At 36.9% G+C, this 26,045-nt stretch overlaps 1 protein-coding gene across 1 annotated transcript in view; it reads left to right on the forward strand.

Annotated features, from left to right (window-relative positions):
* LOC136806537 (uncharacterized) overlaps positions 1–25,495 on the forward strand; it is a 43,663-nt gene extending 18,168 nt beyond the window's left edge. The window contains exons 25-60 of the mRNA XM_067063126.1: positions 180–500; positions 763–1,074; positions 1,732–2,040; positions 2,267–2,602; positions 2,701–3,006; positions 3,284–3,592; positions 3,918–4,253; positions 4,530–4,829; positions 4,981–5,286; positions 5,458–5,745; positions 6,226–6,549; positions 7,197–7,508; positions 7,623–7,928; positions 8,186–8,467; positions 8,813–9,136; positions 9,540–9,851; positions 10,212–10,514; positions 10,806–11,129; positions 11,885–12,196; positions 12,379–12,687; positions 12,865–13,182; positions 13,417–13,719; positions 13,997–14,308; positions 14,673–14,987; positions 15,383–15,670; positions 15,851–16,171; positions 16,692–17,009; positions 17,183–17,482; positions 17,787–18,095; positions 18,315–18,958; positions 19,012–19,240; positions 19,455–20,378; positions 20,593–21,516; positions 21,731–22,654; positions 22,870–23,793; positions 24,777–25,495. Coding sequence (XP_066919227.1) covers positions 180–500; positions 763–1,074; positions 1,732–2,040; positions 2,267–2,602; positions 2,701–3,006; positions 3,284–3,592; positions 3,918–4,253; positions 4,530–4,829; positions 4,981–5,286; positions 5,458–5,745; positions 6,226–6,549; positions 7,197–7,508; positions 7,623–7,928; positions 8,186–8,467; positions 8,813–9,136; positions 9,540–9,851; positions 10,212–10,514; positions 10,806–11,129; positions 11,885–12,196; positions 12,379–12,687; positions 12,865–13,182; positions 13,417–13,719; positions 13,997–14,308; positions 14,673–14,987; positions 15,383–15,670; positions 15,851–16,171; positions 16,692–17,009; positions 17,183–17,482; positions 17,787–18,095; positions 18,315–18,958; positions 19,012–19,240; positions 19,455–20,378; positions 20,593–21,516; positions 21,731–22,654; positions 22,870–23,793; positions 24,777–25,495 — 14,303 coding nt within the window. The remainder of the gene's footprint in view (positions 1–179; positions 501–762; positions 1,075–1,731; positions 2,041–2,266; positions 2,603–2,700; positions 3,007–3,283; positions 3,593–3,917; positions 4,254–4,529; positions 4,830–4,980; positions 5,287–5,457; positions 5,746–6,225; positions 6,550–7,196; positions 7,509–7,622; positions 7,929–8,185; positions 8,468–8,812; positions 9,137–9,539; positions 9,852–10,211; positions 10,515–10,805; positions 11,130–11,884; positions 12,197–12,378; positions 12,688–12,864; positions 13,183–13,416; positions 13,720–13,996; positions 14,309–14,672; positions 14,988–15,382; positions 15,671–15,850; positions 16,172–16,691; positions 17,010–17,182; positions 17,483–17,786; positions 18,096–18,314; positions 18,959–19,011; positions 19,241–19,454; positions 20,379–20,592; positions 21,517–21,730; positions 22,655–22,869; positions 23,794–24,776) is intronic.
* Positions 25,496–26,045: the final 550 nt, after the last annotated feature.

The raw sequence follows: 26,045 nt of genomic DNA on the forward strand, positions 1-26,045 counted from the left end.
CAAACACACCTTTTGTGGTTATTTATTGGTGGTACTAAGCTTGACAATAAAGTGTGAAATGTCGTGTGTGAAAAAATCTGGACTATATTTAATCTAATAAAAGTCTTCCACCCTATTAATTCTATAGTATTCTAAAGTTTTTGAAAAATCTATTGGGTTTTACAAATTATATCTTTTAGATCCATATTTCACAAAGCCATTGTCATTCGACAGAGATTTCTATTTCATTGGTGAAAGGACGGCTGCCAACCCTTGCAGATTCAAATCCATGTTCATCAAAGGATTAAACTTCTCATCGTTACATCTGGAAACTGGTCTCTCCAATAAACTACCTTTGTCCAACTCTTGGCAAAACGATAGCTTCTACAATATCACTTATCCTAAAGCTGAATTTGAAGCGGCTATGTTCTATCATGGCAATTATACATGCAGAGTTGATTACATGGTTGGTAACAGAACATTAACGTCTGAATCGGATGTTTCAATCTTCGTCGTCAAAAGTAAGAACAATCATTTTCATGTAGCGGACATTGTTATTATCGCGACACACTTTTATCGGAACAGTTGTTCCTAACAGTCTATTCCTAAATTTGTTGTTCTTTTTGTCTATTTTGCAGGATTCTTAAGATAAACTCCCTCAAAGAACGAAAATTTTAACTATAGTTTGTAAGTTATTAAGGGTCTATCCATATATAAGTAGTTTTGCATTATTTTGTTAGTGTGGTCATCTCAATCTTCTTAATTCTAAATCTTATCCCTCAGGTAACGATGTCCAGTTTTTATCGAGACCATCGCTTGAAAGAACCTCCAGTAATGTCATCATCAAAAATTGTACCTACACATCAGCTCGCAACCAAGACTTAGCGCAATATGCATCGATCCGTATCAACAACGACACGTTTGGTATAGATGTAACAACTTCTGTAGGCCTCCTTGGTGTAGCAGTGCAAGGAGGGAGATACACTCTACCAGACCTTGCTGTACCGAGGATGGATTCCGCAGATGTGTCCTGTGTTTTTGATATCGGTGAAGAAACTTTCGTGTCCAGAGTTTCCAGACTCTACACTCAACCGGGTTGGTTAATAATAATATTCTTATATTTTTTATTACTTTTACCTTGAATCTAATGCCCAATATACCATTTCGACCGTAGCCGCCAATTGCCGCGCGGGCATTTTTTTGTCCGTTTTACCACCCTAAAACCGTCCCAGTCTTTTTTTGCACCTATAGACAATAGAAAAGGCACTGACCTTTATATAACCCTGGACCAAGCAATATCTGCCATTTTTGATTGGAGTTTTTTTAGAATTGGTACCCAAGGAGAAGCCATTGCAATGCTAAAAATTAACATCTAACGCCGCTACATCATCAAAAGAATTTGAGGGAAAGTAGACCTAGCTCTCTCGATGCATTTACACCGCTATCGAGTAGTGCCGACATTAGGGTACCAATTTTCAAAAAACTCCGATCAAAGATTTTGCTTGGCTGGGATTGAGAAGCTTTGTCCAGGGTTATATAAAGGTCAGTGAGAAAAGGGTGTAAAAAAGGATTGGATCGAGTTTAGGGGGATAGTTAAAAAACAAAGTGGCACGCGCCTGACCGCGCGATTACGGTCGAAAAGGTGTATTAAAAGAAATGCTAACATTACATCAGTTCGCCTAACAGATATCACTTTCATAATTCTATCTGGTTCTTTGGTAAGTAAACTTATCATCCGTTATTGTTCAATAGAATTTGTTGGTCATCCCATTGTTACACCTTTGGTAAACGTTGGTATCAAAATCAGTGGTTGTACATTTAAATTTCATCAATTGTTTGATGGTAAAGTCAACATCAGGTCACTGGATGACACTGAAACCAAGATCATATCCATTCCCTCCAACCTCACCAAGTTATCAGATGACGACTTATACGGTATCGATCCAGTGGTTGTCGATTCTTATGTGGATGCTGGTAATTACTATCGATGCAAACTGAAGGATTTGACCATTGATAACCAATCAACATCCTCTTCAGCTAGCTCGAGGTTGGACGTCACTGGTAAGTTTAATACTAATGCTACATCGAAAATAATGAACAATTTATAACAGGAAATCAAATTTGATGAAATTTACGGTTTCTCCAAGAAGGTTCAAGCTTAAGTTTTCGTGAAGACCTTGAAATTAAAAACGATGTTTTTCATCTGTTTTTTTTTTCATTTTTAATGTGTATAGCAATATACGATATATTCTAAATGACAATCGCTTTTCTTTGCTCTTTACAACAGTTCCCGAGTTCTTGTCTGGTCCCATCACCAGGGAAGATGCTTATTTCGAGGGTGACCCAATCCGTCTCCAAGGTTGTCGATTTCAATCCATGTTCAACAAGGGGTTCACCATGCATTTGATGAAAGACAGCAAAGTTGAGAAGAGCCTAACAACGCGTGTCGAGTCTTGGACTATTGGTAATTTCACCATTACCTCAGATATTGGTGAAATTGAAAGCCTGACAAACTCCACTGGAAACTATTCTTGCAGATTGACTGTTCAAATGGCTACTGCAATGGATACTGAACCAAGATTCATTGACATCGAATCAAATGCAACTTCCATCATTGTTAAAGGTGATATATAATACGATCTAAACAATAAGAACTTAAAATAAATACATCTTGAACAAGCCTTGAAGTAACCTCGTTGTTCTGTTTTCTTTTTCTTTCAGAAAACCAATTACATTTCACAAGTCATCCGGATATTCACCGGACACTAAACCAAACATTAGTTTACGGGTGCAATTACACTAGCGAACGAAATGAAAGTCTGACTCAGTACGGGTACATCGAATTCAACGGTACATTGTATAAAATCGATGCACAGACTAACGAAACTGGGGATCGTTTTGGTAACATTTATCAGTTGCCTGTGTATAAGTTCGATGGTCGGCTTAGTGAAGGACATTTCTACTGTGTTTTCATGATCGACGACACGATAGTCCGCTCAAAAAGGAGTTTTCTTTACAATACACCAGGTAATCCGTCCTATATTTTGAATGTTTGAAAGAATTGCTAATCTAATCTGTCTTCCGAATTTTTATAATGTAACTTACATTTAGAAACAGTGACCTTTCTATTGGTTTTCCAGGGTATATTTGGATAGAGAAATTTTGTTTCTTCAAAATTATTGATATAAAAACATTTTTTGAGCTATCTTATTTATAATCTTTTGGTAAGATACGTTCGCTATTATAATAATTTTGGAAACGTGTTTTCATTTCAAAACCCATCAAATCACTTTTTATGTCGTAGAATTCATTACCAGACCATTTTCCACCGGGCCAACACCTAAAGGAGTCGAAATTCTCGGTTGCTCGTTCAAATATCACCAGCTATTACAAGGAGATGCATTCTTTTCTATCCTCGATTCGAACATGAACGCCATCAGTAGAATTCCTACAACTATCGTCAAATCAAAAGAAAGAGATGTTTACGTGTTTAACTCAACCCTGGTTAACTCTTACAACAACCTAGGGGAATATATCAGATGCGATCTGATCAACCCAACATACATGTTACAGCCAGCTGTTTCTCAAATTTCGAATCAAACAAATACTTCTCGTAAGTCTCCAATCAGTCATTCCTGACCGTTTCAATAATTGCTTAATGCCTAACCCGGAGTTGCAAACCTGTTCAAGAACTATGCAATGACATCGAAATGAGGAGGGTTGTAGATACCTGAGTCTGATCTAGCGACCTTACATGTCTTTGTTATATGACGATTCTATAATTGGTTAGATAAATACTAATCATATGTCACCACAATAAAGGTATATAAGCTCCGTTTTTAGCATTAATTTCTTAGCCAGCTCCATATTTCCATTGTGCGATAAAAACCGCTGCAGAGCCAAGAACTTTCCACGAGGCTTCTCTTTTTTTTCTACAGTGCCGTCTTTTGTTCATCAATTGAACTTCACCAGTAGACCTCATTTCATTGGAGACAAGATTCAGTTTGGTAGCTGTCAATTCACATCTATTTTCACCGAGGACCTTCAGTTATCCTACATCTACAATCACCAAGTGTTGACCAACATCTCGATGGAGGATGCAATGGTCCAATGGATGGATGACCAAGATCACTTCCTCATTCAGACACCAATGCTAGAAATGGAGATCTTCAGAAATTCCTCAGGAAACTATTCATGTCGTCTGCAAGTCATCATAGCAAATGGAAGTGTTTTTCATCAAGTGGAATCTCAGAATTATTCCCTGGTTGCATTGAGTATGCCATTTTTACATTTTTCTCCTTTTGAAAATAAAAGGAAATCCTAGAGTGGTATGACTTCTGCAAATACACACTCTGAAATTCTAGTTACAGCCTTATTAACCCCAACAAGCTTAAACTACGGAGTAAACATCAATCTTCTTCCCATTCATCATTCATACATCCTCAGACCCTTTAGAAAATGACTTGAAGCTATCACAATGGTCTACCATTAAAAGACAGAGAAGGTTTTATATTGAGGAATTATATTGAATATGTGATTTCTAATCTCAGGTAATAACGTCAATTTCACCAGCACTCCCATGGTTCAAAGAATTGCTGATCAACGACTCGCTGTCATTGGTTGTAACTACGTATCCCCTAGAAACAGAAGTTTGGCTGAATACATCAAGATCATCATCAATGGGACGGAACCAACGCCACCACCTATGGTGACCACTCATGAAATCTGGGATCAAGTACTACCTATTCACGTGTACAGTTATTATATTGGGACTGGTGATGTTCAATGTGTTGCTCAGTTCGGTGAAGAAAGATTCTTATCGGGAAAGTCCACCCTTTATGTTGAGCCAGGTATTTTGATTTCCACAAGCAAAGTTTTTTCAGTCTTTTAATGTTAATGTTGTTGTACAGAACATTAGATTGGAAAAAAGTGTCAAAGTTTTTTGTCAATAATTCTTAAGGTGTTGGCCGTACTTGATTTTTCCATACTTTTATCCCTCAGAAATCCTCACCTCACCAACCTACAAAGAGTTCAACGAAGACGGGATCACTGTCGAAGGGTGCACATTCAAATATCACCAGCCTTTGAGCCAAACCTCTTATTTGGTACTTGATCAAAACAAAAACATTGTAAGAGAGATTCCAGTGAATGTGTCACAGTCTGGTGTCGATACCTATTTCACGGATCCTTTGATTGTTGATAATTATGAAAATCTTGGAGTTTATTACCAATGTCGATTGTCATATTTTGGTGAAACAGATTCATTGTTCAAAGTATCAGATTTGTCGGTTGCTGCACCTTACACTCGTAAGCCTTCTTATTATTTCCTTGTGTAAGTTCTCTTCTACATAATTCGAAGTCAACAATTTAACCTTTTTCATTTTCGTGATTGATGAGTTTAAACATTCAAACTAATGTGACAATTTAGAACCAAGGTTTAAACTGACCAGTACATCTTTTAACTTTGCATTCGTTTAGTACCTTCAAAGACCAATTGTCCAAGGGAGGGAGGATTCTGTGCCCTGTCAAACGGATTTAATCAGAACTCTGGTGTGATTCAATTGGATGCATTGGGTGGAAACAGTGAGGAAAGACATGAAGAATGTTTGGAAAAATGCATTGCTTATCCAGGGGAGACTACTGGCTGTGAATTGTATTGGCTTGATACATCGGATCAGGGTTGTTATGTACACACACAACCAATTGCTAGAACTAACGGATTAGACTCCATTCAAAGTTGTTGGGTGTTCTCCAAGTGCAAAACAAGTAAGAGAGGTTACTTTCTTGTATTTACTGCTTTCCGTTACTGCAATCTACTAATTAATAGGACTAAAGTACCCTTTTTTATAAGAATAATGACTTGTTCGTCAAAACAATTTTGCATCAAAGTAAAAAAAATGAGGTAAGTCTAAACACCTCGATTTTCTCTCAAAAATGCCCAAATAAATAGAAGCAAAGCTCAACAAAAATTGATTGGTTCTTATGAATGTATGTTTGAAAGGCTCAAATAGATGTGGGTCAGTAGATATTGTTTATCTTATGTTATTCTGTTTCTGAGACTTTTCTTTATTCTTCAGTATGTGTCAAAGGTTGCAAACCTGGTGCACTGACTCATTAATCTCATAGTTATCCTACTCGAAATACTGTGATAGAGACGGTAATTTATAAGTCAGATTTTAACTAAATCAAAAAGTCCGACCGTACTGTCAAACTTACATGTTTTAAAACTCATTACCTTCATTTCAGCACCATCCTTCACCAGGACATTCTATTCACCACCAGTCTATATTGGTGATAAAATGAACACCACTGGATGCCAGTACAAAACACTCTTCACTAAAGGAATTCAATTCTACGAAGTCAAAAATGAGATGGAGTACAATATCATCGAAAATAAATCAATGGACATGACATGGCATGGCGACCATTATCTGATCACTTATGTATTGGATAATAATTCAACCATTTTGACGAAAGAATTACGTGCTAATTTCTCTTGTATGGTGAAATATGTTCATCTGAATAAAACGGAGACAACTGGTTCTGAATTAGCTTTCCACGATGTTCGAAGTGAGTGTGGCTTATGAGCATGCTTATGTTTCACACCATATTAGGTGTTATACCTTAGGGTGCATCTTTAAATCTCGGTTTCACATCCTGGAAAAATATAGAATAGTGATGCAGACTTGCAGAATAAGTCTTCACTATGAAAAAAATCTATTTGAACGGCTACGAATAAAATACTGCGCGCTCTATGTTGAGTTTTAAGAGTAAAATTGATTGCATAACTGAAGCAAGTCGCTCATAACCCGACTCACCTATCATAAAATCATTACCAGTGAAAGTTATGATTCAATTAAAGGAAATTTTTATTACCACGCCTTTTAGAACATCCTCAACTTTTTTATACAATTTATATCAACGAGTATATCAATGAGTAATACCGTTACCGGTTTTACACATAGGTATTGAATTGATTTATGTAAAAGATTCAAAATTATAAAACCCCTTTGCTAAAAGACGTATGATATAAAAAAATATTATAGATACTAATATGTAAACATTTTACTGATGAAATCAATATTCGAGTTATGCATCGGAAAACTGACAAATTTGAATTTAAAATGCTTCATAGAATTTGCTAACCATTGACTTGACTATGGATTATCTCAAATTATCAACAAGCCTTTGGTTAATTTGTTTATGCTTTTGTCAAGGTAACGATGTTCGATTCGTGACCAATCCGACTTTATACCGTACACACAACGAAACTATTGTGAGGGGATGTCAATTTACGACGGCGAATGTCGAGAGTGCCGTTAGCAGTGGTTTCATCAGATACAACCAAACTGCACATTACGTTGGTTCAACATTGAGTTTTGAGAATGAAAAGGGATTACTTTCTTTCCCTGAATGGAAGTTCCCTTATCGAATCAACTCTGGTGACTTTTGGTGTGTTGTTCGAGTTGGTTTTCCGGTCGTTCTTGAGGAGTTTGTCTCCAATTCATCGATGCTATACAAAGAACCAGGTAGAGATGATTTTTCCCAAGACTTTTCGACAGACAGTGTTGTAGAGTAAATGGTTTCTTACGAATTTCCCATTTAGAATATAAAGTAAATTTATTTTCTTTTTGCTTTCTCAGAAATCCTCACCTCACCAAACTACAAAGAGTTTAACGAAGACGGGATCACTGTCGAAGGGTGCACATTCAAATATCACCAGCCTTTGAGCCAAACCTCTTATTTGGTACTTGATCAAAACAAAAACATTGTAAGAGAGATTCCAGTGAATGTGTCACAGTCTGGTGTCGATACCTATTTCACGGATCCTTTGATTGTTGACAATTATGAAAATCTTGGAGTTTATTACCAATGTCGATTGTCATATTTTGGTGAAACAGATTCATTTTTCAAAGTATCAGATTTGTCGCTTGCTGCAATTTACACTTGTAAGCCTTCTTATTATTTCTTTGTGCCAATTTTCTTCCGAATCAATCAAAGTCTTATTAGCTGTAAAAGAGCTTTTAATTCCGGATTGAAACAAACATGGTATTAGAAGTGTTGTGGTGTTGAAGTCCTGTAATAGTCTGTCGATCTGTGAAAGACTCATGTTTTCAGTGAAGGTGCTTTAAAAAAAAATGATTATTTTAAAAATTAAGCAGGGATACAATTCTCATATCTTTAATCCCTTTTTATATTTATTTAGTACCTTCAAAAGGAAACTGTCCTAAAGAACTAGGATTCTGTGTTACTCAAAATGGGGCTGACCAGAACTCTGGTGTGATCCAATTGGATGCATTGGGTGGAAACAGTGAAGAAAGACACCAAGAATGTTTGGAAAAATGTCTCGCTTACCCAGGGAAGACTACTGGCTGTGAATTGATTTGGACTCAATTTAACCAAGGTTGTTATGTGCACACACAATTCGTCGACAGAGGGAATGGTTTGAATTTCCATAATTGTTGGGTGTTTTCGAAATGCAAGAGCTGTAAGAATACTTCCTTTTATATATTCATCTGAATCGGAGATTGAAGCATAAATGTGTAATGAAAGCTATTCTTTTTAATGATATACAAAAATAGGTGCGCCTCTTACATTGACACAGTAGAATAAACAATAGAAGCATATGGTAAGAGATTACGTTAGTTAGTGTTTAAACATGTAATGATGAGGAAAATGCAATGACTTTAATAGCTGAAGACAATTACTATGGAGGCTCTGTCTCTGGTTCACACCACAACATAGTGTAAACAAAAGCTGAAACCAGCATTTTAACCAACAGATCTTCTGCAAAGTTAACCTACTTGTTTTTTATTTCACACTTTTCTTTCAGCACCATCCTTCACCAGGACATTCTATTCACCACCAGTCTATATTGGTGATAAAATGAACACCACTGGATGCCAGTACAAAACACTCTTCACTAGAGGAATTCAATTCTACGAAGTCAAAAATGAGATGGAGTACAATATCATCGAAAATAAATCAATGGACATGACATGGCATGACGACCATTATCTGGTCACTTATGTATTGGATAATAATTCAACCATTTTGACGAAAGAATTACGTGCTAATTTCTCTTGTGTGGTGAAATATGTTCATCTGAATAAAACGGAGACAACTATTTCTGAAGTAGCTTTCCACGATGTTCGAAGTGAGTGTGGCTTTTCTCTTTTTTTACGGTAAAATAATGCTTTTATCCATACAAATCTAGTATGGTGATACATATCTGCAGAATAAGATGTCGAGAAGTTTCTCTTATCGATAAGGGTATTACGCTTTACAGAACTAAATATATTTTATGCAATATCAGTGATAAATTTTGAATTGAATAATACTGTTACCGTCTTGACGCATAGGTATTGAAATTATTTATGTAAAAGATTTAAAATGACTGTTATTATTACAGAGATAGATATTAAATTTTTTTTCTGATAAAATCGGAGTTGAGCATTGAATAAAATATGAAATTCAGCCAATGGATTTTTTTGCCTGGACTATGGATTATCTCAAGTTATCAACAAGCCTTTGGTTATTTTGTTTCTGTTTTTTTCAAGGTAACGATGTTCGATTCATGACCAAGCCGACTTTATACCGGACACACAACGAAACTATCGTCAAAGGATGTCAATTCACGACGGCGAATGTCGAGAGTGCCGTTAGCAATGGTTTTATCAGATACAACCAAACTGCACATTACGTTGGTTCAACATTGAGTTTTGAGAATGAAAAGGGATTACTTTCTTTCCCTGAATGGAAGTTCCCTTATCGAATCAACTCTGGTGACTTTTGGTGTGTTGTTCGAGTTGGTTTTCCGGTCGTTCTTGAGGAGTTTGTCTCCAATTCATCGATGCTGTACAAAGAACCAGGTATAGATGATTTTTTATGGTTTTATAAGTTTATAAAACATTTTGAGAAGAAAAATGATTTTCTGGACCATGACCGTCCATGTTTTGATCAAATCTGCCACAAATATTTCACTTTCCAACTTGAAAAAGACACGCAAGCTACGAAATATCGTTCAACAAAAACGTGCTGTGTTTTATCTTAATTTGGTTACACATCTTTTGAGTTTTTTGTTTCACTGCTTTCCAGTGTATGTTCCTTCAACTCCTTTAAATAAACAGAAAGCATCTTAATTTAGAAGATGATACTTCAACATGTGCTCAATTTTTCAGTGACTGTTCTCTGTATCGAATAAAAATAAATATAAATCATTTTAATTTCAGAATTTCTCGATGAACCAGAACTGGAGAGATTAAGCTTTGAGGGTGTAGAAATCTCTGGATGTCGTTTCAAATATCACCAAGAACCTTCAACCGGATTCTTGGTAATTCTGGATGATGATAGAACACCTATGGCAAGAATCAATACAACCTTTTCAAGGCTTGGTTCTGGTGGTAACGATGTATATGAAATGACGTCGATTGTTATTGTTTCTTATGATGTTATGGGCTCTTATTTCTACTGTGAAATAAATGATGGTGCAAAAAGAACGATTTCCAATATTTCTGCAGAAATCGAAGTTGCTTGTGAGTAATAATTAATATCAATGAAATGGGAACGCGGGTAGACCTGTACAAATCTTCCAGTACTTTATATTCAAGGGTCATGAACTCCTTTTAGGATACCAGTAACCAAGGATCAACTTTTCTTGTCCAGCACTGTTTAGAAATACTTGTTTTACCGGGTCAAAGATAATTTTATGCCGTCTTTAAAAATAACATGAATGAATGCTAAATAGATAAAAATGTTGTCCTTCTAAATGTTATTCTGGAAAATTTCTAGATTTACTCACTCTTTATCTTCTTTTGCTTCTCCAGTACCTTCGTTCATCAGTGGACCGTCAGCAGCTGAAGAATCTTACTTCACCGGATCTGCTTTCACCATGGATGGCTGTTCGTTCAACACCACATTCATCAAGGGTTTCACCTTGACAACCATCACTCCAAATGGTCGCCAAGTCGTAGAGTTGAAAGATCAAATGTTCGTGTGGACTGGGGATATCTTTGAAGTTCAACTTGATCAGATAGAGTATGGCAATATCACCACAAATGTCAGTGGTCTTTATTCCTGTCGAATCGATGGAATGCACAACAATAAAACGTTTCGAATCGAATCAGAATCATATCGTGTCCATATCGAAGGTAATCTTTTGTTTTCGCAGAATATTTCTTTGACCTCGTTGTATTCTCTTACCTAGCTATCAATAAGCTAAGCGTGACAGATATGAAAATTTCTAAAATAAAAAATAGTCACATTTCACACGAAAATTCTCAATAAAATTGATCAGAAAATTTCTAAAATAAAAAATAGTCACATTTCACACGAAAATTCTCAATAAAATTGATTACCTCAGAGAACACATGTAAGGGAACAGCACGTGATAAACATTTCCTTTGCTGAACACATCATTTTCTTGGCAATCGAAGTAATCTTAATGATGCACTTCCCTTTTAAAACTTGGATTTGCAATATCTCACTCACATTTTCCTGTTTATGACTACCCTTCAGTTTAATTGTTTCCCTTTTGCTTCACCTTGCTATGCACGACATTCTCGCAGATTTCTTTCCGCAAATTTTAATGTCATATCAAATTCACTAATACTATTTCCTTTTCGGTACAACTGCCATTAGTTTGTACTGATTTTTCATTAAATAGTTTCAATTTCGAAAAATGAGAAGCAATTCATCGAAAACTGTTCTTATGGACTATAAAGTACTCTCAGCACAATGAGATGTTTAGAATTAATTATTTTCATCATTTGTGGTTTACCGTTCTCGGGGTCCTTGCTGGTGGATGGTGAGTAGACAGATTCGCGTTAGAGGTGGATTAGAAATGAGGCTTTTTATTTGTCTACACACTTTTCAATAAAGTTTTTATTTTTATTCCATGTTTTAGAAAGTGATGTCTATTTCACCAGCAAGCCGATTATTCACACAACCCTCACCACAACAAACATCAATGGATGTACATACAAGTCTGCCAGAAACGAAAGTCTCCTTCAACACTCTTACATTGCTGTTAATGGAACACTATTACAAAAAGTCAACGCCCTTACCATAAGCTCCGGTGAATCTTCAATAAATGACAGATTCTATTTTCCAAATACAACCCTTCCGTATAAGTTGCAACAGAGTGATGTCACTTGTGTTATCGTGCTGGGAACTAATCGTTACGAGTCCAACGCTACTATGGTTTATAATCACCCAGGTATGACAAAATAATGCCGTCAAGGCTGGTCAAGGTCAAAGAAAATTTCAAAAAGAGAGAGAGAGCTTTTTTTCCCGTCAAATTCAATTCGACCTTCATCGAGTCATTTTCTAAATTCAACGATACTAAGGTAAAAGTAATACAAAGTTTCCCAAATGAAAATATTATATTCAATTTTATAGAATTTATCACTGTGCCAAAGGCTCTTAATCCAAAGCAAGAAGGAGTCGAAATCATCGGTTGCTCAATAAAATATCACCAGCTATTACAAGGAGATGCATTCTTTTCTATCCTCGATTCGAACATGAACGCCATCAGTAGAGTTCCTACAACTATCGTCAAATCAAAAGAAAGAGATGTTTACGAATTTGCTCCAGCAATGATGGAGACTTATAAAGACCTTGGGTCATTCATACGATGTTCTTTGTTCGATTCAAAAGATGTGATGGAGCCAGTGATTTCCCAAAGGTCTAACAAGACTCACTTTACTCGTAAGTTGTTGTGTTTTATGTGTTATGTTTATTTGTTCTTCCTGTTCAATGCCCTGTTATTTGTATAAATCACTGTCTAGATAAATCAAAAAACCCTTTCAAAAAGTTGTTGTAATGCTTTAGGAAGCAGCCTTTATTACGAGGAATTTTGTAAGACTTTGATTTGCTTTTCTTCAGTGCCAACATTCGTTAATGGACCGATCACAAAACAAACATCGTTATTTGTCGGCGATGAGGTCATCATTGAAGGGTGCAACTTTACCACACTTTTCACTGGTGATCTCCGAATGTCTTTGCACCATAACAATCGATTTATATCTAACGTGTCCACTGATGATTTCAAGTGGAATGTCGATTCTTTCTTGGTACAGCCGGATGAAAGTGAGCTTCGGATGCGAACAAACTCCAGTGGGAATTACACTTGCAGAATTGAATTCCTTTTTGAGAGTCAAACTCGATCCGTTGAATCGCCAGTGTTGAATTTGAAAGTTTATGGTAAGCTTAAATGGTGATTGAGAAATCAATTAGATTTTTTCTAAAAAATTTAACGATAAAAAGTTTCTGACCCCTTTGGAAACCCACACGTTTTGAAAACTTTACCCCTTAGCTCGGTAAATTAGTCTGGCAATGCAATCTTTATTCAAGGATATCATAACTTAGGATTAGTACGAATTCCATCTGAAACACCAAACCGAACACACTGTTTTCTTTTATTTGCTCAATCACCAGGTAACAATGCCACTTTCACCTCCACCCCAAAACTTGAACGTTCATCAACCAACACTACTATCGGAGGGTGTCAATACACTTCAAACCAAGGAACAGATCTGATTAAACACGCGTATATCAAATTCAACGGCACACTTTACTCCTACCCAGAAGATTCATCCAGTGGACTTTCTGGTGATTCGGAGTTTATGTTACCAGCTTTGATTTTCCAATATTATATTGAAGAGGGATTCTTCGGTTGTGTCATCAAAATTGAAGATGAAACCTTTGAGTCTGAAGCAGCTGAATTGTACGAGAAGCCAGGTATCTTCATCTTTTCAGTTCTACCATTTGATTTATTTATTGACCTTTCGTTTCGTTTTGGATAAAATTTTGTCGAGATAGAATCTCGCAGCTTAGCCCATCCACGAAATTAAGGGATAATGAGCTAATTTCGTTTTTATTTACTCCCAAACCTTGCATGCTTGGAGTATTGAAATAGTATACGCTTTTTATCGCTTTTTTAGATATTTTTTTTTGAATTTTTCTCCACTGGAAATTTTACGAATCCGAGCTAAAAATTGAATTTGATTTTTTTTAGAATTTTCTGTTTTACCGAACCAAAAATCCACTATTGAACGTGGTATAAAACTTCGTGGCTGTAGATTCAAATACCATCAACTTTTGCGAAGCAGTGATGCCAACGTATCATTTGAGATTTATGATTCGAAATCTGTATTACTCAAATCTCTGCCATCTTATGTCGTTGAAAACACCGATCTCAAAGATGGATACCTTTTCCATTTGTCATATTTGACGACTTATGATGTACTCGGAGGCTTCGCAAAATGTAAAATTTCAATGAGAGATGAAGATATATTTTCAGACAGATCACAAACGTTCTCTTTCTCTGGTATGTATGAAGTGGAAACTTGTTTTTTTCTAGTATAATTTATCAAATGGTGCGCTTGGTTCACATTCTGATATCCGTCTTCCATGATAATCCTATTTATTTTGATGAAAACAAGTTAAAAATTGCTCCTGCTATGCATACATTCTTTTCTTAAAGTTCTAAATTATAAATCAAAGTCTCTTTCTTTTAACTTGAACAAGCTCTGATATCATTGAGCACTCTCGGCAGATAGATGAAAATAGACTTGTACACTCTTTTCTAGGCTTCCGAAGCTCGTTGGAGAAAAATAGCTACGCATAAAGTCTTCTTCTTTCGAATCTTCAATAACTCAAATAAATAAGCTATTAAAATCTTCTATTTTCAGCTCCTTCCATACTTCAACAGCATGTTCCAACACAACCATCATTTTACATCGGTGAAACAATCACAATTCAAAATTGCCAATTCAACTCGACACTGGATAAAGACATTGAAATCTATTACCTCAAAGATGATACCGTAATACAGACCGCCCGTTTCAATTCGACTTGGATGAATGGAACTTTTACCATAGATGTTGAAGATTTTGTGGCACAAGCCAATAACACGGCTGATAGTGGTGCATATCGGTGTCGTTTGCAATCGATATCCAACAGCAGTCTTTATGTAGAATCTGGTCCTGCTACTATCACTGTAAAAAGTAAGGTCTTTCTCCTGTCCAATTTCAGTTTTTTTTTATTGTCCCAGAAAAGTGGTCCGACTTAATAATTATCCTTTAATCAGCCCTCTAACTTAGAAGAGTTTGTGAACGACCTACCTTAATTCGTATTCAGATTGTTTGATCTAGAGACGAATTTCTTTGTGCAGTTTATCTTTTTCTACTGTTAAAGGGGCAAATCGCCACCACATAACACGGCTTGTTATTGTTTTTCTAAAACTCGATTACTTTTAGGGTGTATACGGGAATTTTTCAATCGAGCCGGAGTGATCGAGATAAAGAGTAGCTAAATAATAGATAAAAGAATTGCTCCTTTAATAGCTACATATATTTTCTAATTTTCCTATAACTAACTTATAAAATTCATTCTCATCCAGGTAATGATGTTGCCTTCCAATCACGACCTGTTATCCAACGTACTCTCCAGCAGACCTTCGTTTCTCGTTGTCAGTACTCTTCTGCTGGAAATCGAAACTTGACGCAATACCTATTCACCAAAAGTGAAAAAGGATTAGTCCGCGCCACCAATCATTCGTCAATGTTTGATGGTTCAGAACCTGGAACGATTTTCAACGAGCCAATCACAGATGGTGATTTTTCATGCGTCATCAAAATCGGCGATGAAACTTTCGAATCCAATTCTTCCAAACTGTATGCAGAAATAGGTCAGCGTTTTTTCTTTCCGGAAATAAACCACGTAATATGATATCATTTGCGATTTTAACACACTTCTTACTTGAAATTAAATATATTTGTTTCATTCAATTTACAATATGTGTCGTAGAAAGGGTTTAGATGAGATGCCGAGTGACCACTTTCTTATGTTAATTTTCTTTCTTCCATAGAATTCCAATCAATTCCGACTACCACACTCAACACTAGAAATGGCATCACTATTACTGGCTGTCAATTCAAATACCATCAAGTCTCTTCATCCAAAGATGTTTACTCATTCACTATCTATGACCAAAACAATACTTTCATCAAAGAGATACCAACAACTATCACACCGTCAACTCGTGCTGAAAATGATACGTATACGTTTGATTCCATTACGGTGAACAGTTATGAGGATTTGGGGACGTTTATTCGATGCCATGTTTTTGATCCTTTGGAAATGAAAGTGTCCAACCTCTCGAAAGCTTCATTGGCTGTCAATGTCAAACGTAAGTGCTACCCTCTGTTTTTTCACTTTTCACTGGAGCCTTACTTCCATACTTAATTTGGGTAAATTATATGAAATCTCTAAAGCTCCAAAGGAAATTCGCCATGAATACACCTTTTCAACCGTAGCCGCCGATTGCCATGCTGGCATTTTTTGTCCGTTTAACCACCCTAAAACCGTCCCAGTCTTTTTTTCGCACCTCCAGACAATAGAAAAAGGTTTAAAAAAGGATTGGATCGAGTTTAGGGGGATAATTAAATGATTAAGTGGCACGCACCTGACCGCGCGACTACGGTCGAAAAGGATACACCAAAGGCAAATCTAACAACCGCCACAAGAATAACAGATGTGAAGCCTTTCAAACTGGATCAAAACGGTAAAATAGCGCTCATCTAATGTTCTTAATGTCCATGTAAAGGGAAAACAACGATTTGAATCAGCTTTGTTATTTCGTTGTACCCGTTTGCCACACTTCATCAATTAATAACTATAACACTAGTTAATACTTTTTATTTTAACAGTGCCGTCAGCGATGGTTCATCCAAACTCGACATCTCAGACTTACCACACTGGTCAAAACATCTCCATCACGCATTGTATGTTCAGCTCCATGTTCACCGAAAACATCACCATATCTCTCGTCAAGGATGGTTCACCTCTTATTCAGAATGTCGCTTTTCGATTCTCATGGAGTATTAGTATTGGCAGCTATTCTCTTACAACAGAAGACTTCCTGCTTGTTAATGTGGATTCAGAGAACAGTGGACGATACTGGTGTGTCCTTCGTTACAATCAAACCATGAAAGTCAGAACGAAACAATTACCAATTTTTGTCAATCGTACGTATCACCTAACTCTATTTTGAATATTTTATTAGAAATTGATATAATAATGAATCGGTTGAAAAAATAGCTGCATGCCATTGGTGATACTATTATCCCACTAACCTGTCAGTTTTCCCACACCAGATATTCTAAGTAAATCTTCACCGCATTCTCCAATTATTTTCCAGAGTTCGATGTCGAGATCAAGAATCGACCATCGTTAACCAGAACCTTAAGCAACACCACGATTTCCGGATGTGTATACGTCTCCTTTCTTAACGAATCATTGATGCAGTACCTCTACATCAGAAGAGACGAGACACTCATCAAAGTATCGGAAGACGTCTCTACTCTACCGTCAAATCAAATCTTCACATTTCCCAGTCTCACAATCAATGAAAACATTTCAACTGGCAACTTTTCATGTGTCATCCAAACTGTCAGAGAAACAATAACATCTAACTATTCACTTTTGTACGAAAGTCCAGGTAATATAATAATATAAGCATTGGAACAGGCATGAGATTCTTAAATTACTTTTAGGAAGTAAGTAAATCTGCAACCCGCAGTTGGAGGCGACCTGAGGGCTCTTCTTTCTTCTTGGACAACTAACCCTTCCAGGACCTTGAACCAAGTACAATTTTTTACAAAGTTCGATGTATTTGGTATGATCCTTCGAGGATTGAACCCAAGACCTTTCACACCATACTATTGCACTACGGCCGCTTTTTTAAACATTAGTGTTACCTTTTTTCTAATAATTCATAAATCATACTTTTTTCTACTTTCCAGTATACCAAAATGTACCTGAAATGCAAAGTATCCAACCAAACGGTGTGACAGTATCGGGATGTCAATTCCAATTCCACCAGGATCTGAAAGGGTTTGCAAGTTTAGTTGGCTACGATGGGAACCAAAGAGAAATCAGTAATACCCAATCAAATTTGGTCAAAGTGTCTGGAGACGATATGTACCAATTCGATTCTGTCCTTTTAACCTCGTACAAGAACATCGGCGATTACTACAAATGCAAGCTTTTCGATTCTGATTCGATGCCGACTGCCTCACTTTCAGGACTTTCAAGATCTCTGAATATTTCGGGTAAGTGTTTTTTTAGTGTTTTTCTTGTTTAGATTTAAACGGCTTTTATAAAATGATCCTTTGTCTTTAAGTTTAACGAATTGAAGAGTGGATTTTTATTTACGTTTTTGGAATTTACTTCCGCACTGCAACTACAACTTGCTTATCACGTCGTCTTTGTAGTTTTCATTAGCTTTTGCTATTTTGAATGAACAGCTCGATTTTGGTCTTTTCATTTAGATCCAAAAAGCATCGAGATCCCAACATTCAACAAGGCGGCATATTTCATTGGCGATGACGCTACTTTGGATGGATGCCAGTTTAGCTCTGTTTTCACAAAAGACATAACGGTTTCATGGTTGAAGGATGGAAAAGTTTTGGATGTTGATAGCCAGTTTACTTCTGTTTGGGATATGAATTCGTACAACATTACAGTTAGCCCGTTGAGTTTGAGAAACTTGAACTCCAGTGAAAGTGGAGATTATTCTTGTCGCTTGAATTACGAAAGGACAGGAGCAAGCGAAGTGGTGTCGTCGACTGTCAGATTGGATGTCAGTAGCAATAACGTTGTGTTTACAAGCAAACCAGAAATCTTCAGAACACTTGACAGCACTGTCATAAATGGTTGCTCGTATAGCACTTCGCGATCATTTGATTTGACTTCGTACTCTTACATTTTGCTTGGAGAAGAAAGATTCGATGTAAATACAACTCGAGTGATTAGTGAAGGTGTATCCTTCGTTATGGGAAACTACTCATTTTCTCATTTCGTGAACAATGGAACAGTTGAATGTCTGATTGAAATCGGTGAAGAGAAATTCACTTCTAACAGCTCTATGTTGTACCAAATCCCAGTATATACCAAAATGTACCTGAAATGCAAAGTATCCAACCAAACGGTGTGACAGTATCGGGATGTCAATTCCAATTCCACCAGGATCTGAAAGGGTTTGCAAGTTTAGTTGGCTACGATGGGAACCAAAGAGAAATCAGTAATACCCAATCAAATTTGGTCAAAGTGTCTGGAGACGATATGTACCAATTCGATTCTGTCCTTTTAACCTCGTACAAGAACATCGGCGATTACTACAAATGCAAGCTTTTCGATTCTGATTCGATGCCGACTGCCTCACTTTCAGGACTTTCAAGATCTCTGAATATTTCGGGTAAGTGTTTTTTTAGTGTTTTTCTTGTTTAGATTTAAACGGCTTTTATAATGATCCTTTGTCTTTAAGTTTAACGAATTGAAGAGTGGATTTTTATTTACGTTTTTGGAATTTACTTCCGCACTGCAACTACAACTTGCATATCACGTCTTTGTAGTTTTCATTAGCTTTTGCTATTTTGAATGAACAGCTCGATTTTGGTCTTTTCATTTAGATCCAAAAAGCATCGAGATCCCAACATTCAACAAGGCGGCATATTTCATTGGCGATGACGCTACTTTGGATGGATGCCAGTTTAGCTCTGTTTTCACAAAAGACATAACGGTTTCATGGTTGAAGGATGGAAAAGTTTTGGATGTTGATAGCCAGTTTACTTCTGTTTGGGATGTGAATTCGTACAACATTACAGTTAGCCCGTTGAGTTTGAGAAACTTGAACTCCAGTGAAAGTGGAGATTATTCTTGTCGCTTGAATTACGAAAGGACAGGAGCAAGCGAAGTGGTGTCGTCGACTGTCAGATTGGATGTCAGTAGCAATAACGTTGTGTTTACAAGCAAACCAGAAATCTTCAGAACACTTGACAGCACTGTCATAAATGGTTGCTCGTATAGCACTTCGCGATCATTTGATTTGACTTCGTACTCTTACATTTTGCTTGGAGAAGAAAGATTCGATGTAAATACAACTCGAGTGATTAGTGAAGGTGTATCCTTCGTTATGGGAAACTACTCATTTTCTCATTTCGTGAACAATGGAACAGTTGAATGTCTGATTGAAATCGGTGAAGAGAAATTCACTTCTAACAGCTCTATGTTGTACCAAATCCCAGTATACCAAAATGTACCTGAAATGCAAAGTATCCAACCAAACGGTGTGACAGTATCGGGATGTCAATTCCAATTCCACCAGGATCTGAAAGGGTTTGCAAGTTTAGTTGGCTACGATGGGAACCAAAGAGAAATCAGTAATACCCAATCAAATTTGGTCAAAGTGTCTGGAGACGATGTGTACCAATTCGATTCTGTCCTTTTAACCTCGTACAAGAACATCGGCGATTACTACAAATGCAAGCTTTTCGATTCTGATTCGATGCCGACTGCCTCACTTTCAGGACTTTCAAGATCTCTGAATATTTCGGGTAAGTGTTTTTTTAGTGTTTTTCTTGTTTAGATTTAAACGGCTTTTATAATGATCCTTTGTCTTTAAGTTTAACGAATTGAAGAGTGGATTTTTATTTACGTTTTTGGAATTTACTTCCGCACTGCAACTACAACTTGCATATCACGTCTTTGTAGTTTTCATTAGCTTTTGCTATTTTGAATGAACAGCTCGATTTTGGTCTTTTCATTTAGATCCAAAAAGCATCGAGATCCCAACATTCAACAAGGCGGCATATTTCATTGGCGATGACGCTACTTTGGATGGATGCCAGTTTAGCTCTGTTTTCACAAAAGACATAACGGTTTCATGGTTGAAGGATGGAAAAGTTTTGGATGTTGATAGCCAGTTTACTTCTGTTTGGGATGTGAATTCGTACAACATTACAGTTAGCCCGTTGAGTTTGAGAAACTTGAACTCCAGTGAAAGTGGAGATTATTCTTGTCGCTTGAATTACGAAAGGACAGGAGCAAGCGAAGTGGTGTCGTCGACTGTCAGATTGGATGTCAGTAGCAATAACGTTGTGTTTACAAGCAAACCAGAAATCTTCAGAACACTTGACAGCACTGTCATAAATGGTTGCTCGTATAGCACTTCGCGATCATTTGATTTGACTTCGTACTCTTACATTTTGCTTGGAGAAGAAAGATTCGATGTAAATACAACTCGAGTGATTAGTGAAGGTGTATCCTTCGTTATGGGAAACTACTCATTTTCTCATTTCGTGAACAATGGAACAGTTGAATGTCTGATTGAAATCGGTGAAGAGAAATTCACTTCTAACAGCTCTATGTTGTACCAAATCCCAGTATACCAAAATGTACCTGAAATGCAAAGTATCCAACCAAACGGTGTGACAGTATCGGGATGTCAATTCCAATTCCACCAGGATCTGAAAGGGTTTGCAAGTTTAGTTGGCTACGATGGGAACCAAAGAGAAATCAGTAATACCCAATCAAATTTGGTCAAAGTGTCTGGAGACGATGTGTACCAATTCGATTCTGTCCTTTTAACCTCGTACAAGAACATCGGCGATTACTACAAATGCAAGCTTTTCGATTCTGATTCGATGCCGACTGCCTCACTTTCAGGACTTTCAAGATCTCTGAATATTTCGGGTAAGTGTTTTTTTAGTGTTTTTCTTGTTTAGATTTAAACGGCTTTTATAATGATCCTTTGTCTTTAAGTTTAACGAATTGAAGAGTGGATTTTTATTTACGTTTTTGGAATTTACTTCCGCACTGCAACTACAACTTGCATATCACGTCTTTGTAGTTTTCATTAGCTTTTGCTATTTTGAATGAACAGCTCGATTTTGGTCTTTTCATTTAGATCCAAAAAGCATCGAGATCCCAACATTCAACAAGGCGGCATATTTCATTGGCGATGACGCTACTTTGGATGGATGCCAGTTTAGCTCTGTTTTCACAAAAGACATAACGGTTTCATGGTTGAAGGATGGAAAAGTTTTGGATGTTGATAGCCAGTTTACTTCTGTTTGGGATGTGAATTCGTACAACATTACAGTTAGCCCGTTGAGTTTGAGAAACTTGAACTCCAGTGAAAGTGGAGATTATTCTTGTCGCTTGAATTACGAAAGGACAGGAGCAAGCGAAGTGGTGTCGTCGACTGTCAGATTGGATGTCAGTAGCAATAACGTTGTGTTTACAAGCAAACCAGAAATCTTCAGAACACTTGACAGCACTGTCATAAATGGTTGCTCGTATAGCACTTCGCGATCATTTGATTTGACTTCGTACTCTTACATTTTGCTTGGAGAAGAAAGATTCGATGTAAATACAACTCGAGTGATTAGTGAAGGTGTATCCTTCGTTATGGGAAACTACTCATTTTCTCATTTCGTGAACAATGGAACAGTTGAATGTCTGATTGAAATCGGTGAAGAGAAATTCACTTCTAACAGCTCTATGTTGTACCAAATCCCAGTATACCAAAATGTACCTGAAATGCAAAGTATCCAACCAAACGGTGTGACAGTATCGGGATGTCAATTCCAATTCCACCAGGATCTGAAAGGGTTTGCAAGTTTAGTTGGCTACGATGGGAACCAAAGAGAAATCAGTAATACCCAATCAAATTTGGTCAAAGTGTCTGGAGACGATGTGTACCAATTCGATTCTGTCCTTTTAACCTCGTACAAGAACATCGGCGATTACTACAAATGCAAGCTTTTCGATTCTGATTCGATGCCGACTGCCTCACTTTCAGGACTTTCAAGATCTCTGAATATTTCGGGTAAGTGTTTTTTTAGTGTTTTTCTTGTTTAGATTTAAACGGCTTTTATAATGATCCTTTGTCTTTAAGTTTAACGAATTGAAGAGTGGATTTTTTATTTACGTTTTTGGAATTTACTTCCGCACTGCAACTACAACTTGCATATCACGTCTTTGTAGTTTTCATTAGCTTTTGCTATTTTGAATGAACAGCTCGATTTTGGTCTTTTCATTTAGATCCAAAAAGCATCGAGATCCCAACATTCAACAAGGCGGCATATTTCATTGGCGATGACGCTACTTTGGATGGATGCCAGTTTAGCTCTGTTTTCACAAAAGACATAACGGTTTCATGGTTGAAGGATGGAAAAGTTTTGGATGTTGATAGCCAGTTTACTTCTGTTTGGGATATGAATTCGTACAACATTACAGTTAGCCCGTTGAGTTTGAGAAACTTGAACTCCAGTGAAAGTGGAGATTATTCTTGTCGCTTGAATTACGAAAGGACAGGAGCAAGCGAAGTGGTGTCGTCGACTGTCAGATTGGATGTCAGTAGCAATAACGTTGTGTTTACAAGCAAACCAGAAATCTTCAGAACACTTGACAGCACTGTCATAAATGGTTGCTCGTATAGCACTTCGCGATCATTTGATTTGACTTCGTACTCTTACATTTTGCTTGGAGAAGAAAGATTCGATGTAAATACAACTCGAGTGATTAGTGAAGGTGTATCCTTCGTTATGGGAAACTACTCATTTTCTCATTTCGTGAACAATGGAACAGTTGAATGTCTGATTGAAATCGGTGAAGAGAAATTCACTTCTAACAGCTCTATGTTGTACCAAATCCCAGTATACCAAAATGTACCTGAAATGCAAAGTATCCAACCAAACGGTGTGACAGTATCGGGATGTCAATTCCAATTCCACCAGGATCTGAAAGGGTTTGCAAGTTTAGTTGGCTACGATGGGAACCAAAGAGAAATCAGTAATACCCAATCAAATTTGGTCAAAGTGTCTGGAGACGATGTGTACCAATTCGATTCTGTCCTTTTAACCTCGTACAAGAACATCGGCGATTACTACAAATGCAAGCTTTTCGATTCTGATTCGATGCCGACTGCCTCACTTTCAGGATTTTCAAGATCTCTGAATATTTCGGGTAAGTGTTTTTTTAGTGTTTTTCTTGTTTAGATTTAAACGGCTTTTATAATGATCCTTTGTCTTTAAGTTCAACGAATTGAAGAGTGGATTTTTATTTACGTTTTTGGAATTTACTTCCGCACTGCAACTACAACTTATTTTTATTCATAGAATTATATTTCATAGGTCTATCGACCTCTACGAAATAATTTTAGATTTATAAAATATTGTCTAATTCTTCATCTGTCGTCCAGTCGTCAGAAGATATGGACAGAGAAGACGTTGTTTTGGACTTTGTCCTAGGTTTTTGAACTAGGCGAAGGTTTGTTCTAGGGCTTCCTCTTACATGCCAAACGAAATCATCATTTTTTAAATTCATTTTTTTCGCCTTTTGGCACATATCTTTAATAATTTTTCTTTTGTTGATGGTGAAGTTGTCTGTAATGCTAAAGCCACCAATTTCATTGAATCGTTTCAGCTTATGCAGATTTTGCCTTATCCGTTCTTTTTCCTCTATACTTTTTAAGATCAACTTGATTGGACGCCAATGTAGCCCTTTTCTGTTTTGTCCAATACGATGATGGTGGGACGGTTTGATATCTTGGACGCCAATGTTACCTAGTATACCTTCAATATCTATTTTGTCTTGTTCCTGTTGTTCCTCTTTGTTATCTACCTCTAATTCCACCATTCCATGTATAATAATATTTCGTTTTCTTGATTCGATGTCTCTTTCTTCATTCTTGTTTTCTTGTTGGTGTTCTCTCACTGCTGATTTGAAATTATCCTTGTGTTTCTTAGTTATTTCAGCGTATGTTATTTCTGATGTTTTTTCTATGTAATTCGTCGTTTGCTTTATTTCTTCTTTTATAATCTGCTTGGTTTTTATTTCAAAGTCAGCCATCTTATTGGTTAAGATGAAACTTGCATATCACATCTTTGTAGTTTTCATTAGCTTTTGCTATTTTGAATGAACAGCTCGATTTTGGTCTTTTCATTTAGATCCAAAAAGCATCGAGATCCCAACACTCAACAAGGCGGCATATTTCATTGGCGATGACGCTACTTTGGATGGATGCCAGTTTAGCTCTGTTTTCACAAAAGACATAACGGTTTCATGGTTGAAGGATGGAAAAGTTTTGGATGTTGATAGCCAGTTTACTTCTGTTTGGGATGTGAATTCGTACAACATTACAGTTAGCCCGTTGAGTTTGAGAAACTTGAACTCCAGTGAAAGTGGAGATTATTCTTGTCGCTTGAATTACGAAAGGACAGGAGCAAGCGAAGTGGTGTCGTCGACTGTCAGATTGGATGTCAGTAGCAATAACGTTGTGTTTACAAGCAAACCAGAAATCTTCAGAACACTTGACAGCACTGTCATAAATGGTTGCTCGTATAGCACTTCGCGATCATTTGATTTGACTTCGTACTCTTACATTTTGCTTGGAGAAGAAAGATTCGATGTAAATACAACTCGAGTGATTAGTGAAGGTGTATCCTTCGTTATGGGAAACTACTCATTTTCTCATTTCGTGAACAATGGAACAGTTGAATGTCTGATTGAAATCGGTGAAGAGAAATTCACTTCTAACAGCTCTATGTTGTACCAAATCCCAGTATACCAAAATGTACCTGAAATGCAAAGTATCCAACCAAACGGTGTGACAGTATCGGGATGTCAATTCCAATTCCACCAGGATCTGAAAGGGTTTCAAGTTTAGTTGGCTACGATGGGAACCAAAGAGAAATCAGTAATACCCAATCAAATTTGGTCAAAGTGTCTGGAGACGATATGTACCAATTCGATTCTGTCCTTTTAACCTCGTACAAGAACATCGGCGATTACTACAAATGCAAGCTTTTCGATTCTGATTCGATGCCGACTGCCTCACTTTCAGGACTTTCAAGATCTCTGAATATTTCGGGTAAGTGTTTTTTTAGTGTTTTTCTTGTTTAGATTTAAACGGCTTTTATAATGATCCTTTGTCTTTAAGTTTAACGAATTGAAGAGTGGATTTTTATTTACGTTTTTGGAATTTACTTCCGCACTGCAACTACAACTTGCATATCACGTCTTTGTAGTTTTCATTAGCTTTTGCTATTTTGAATGAACAGCTCGATTTTGGTCTTTTCATTTAGATCCAAAAAGCATCGAGATCCCAACATTCAACAAGGCGGCATATTTCATTGGCGATGACGCTACTTTGGATGGATGCCAGTTTAGCTCTGTTTTCACAAAAGACATAACGGTTTCATGGTTGAAGGATGGAA

The sequence above is a fragment of the Clytia hemisphaerica genome, unplaced genomic scaffold (genome assembly GCF_902728285.1).
Source record: "Clytia hemisphaerica strain Z4C2 unplaced genomic scaffold, Clytia hemisphaerica genome assembly, whole genome shotgun sequence".
NCBI lineage: Eukaryota > Metazoa > Cnidaria > Hydrozoa > Leptothecata > Clytiidae > Clytia > Clytia hemisphaerica.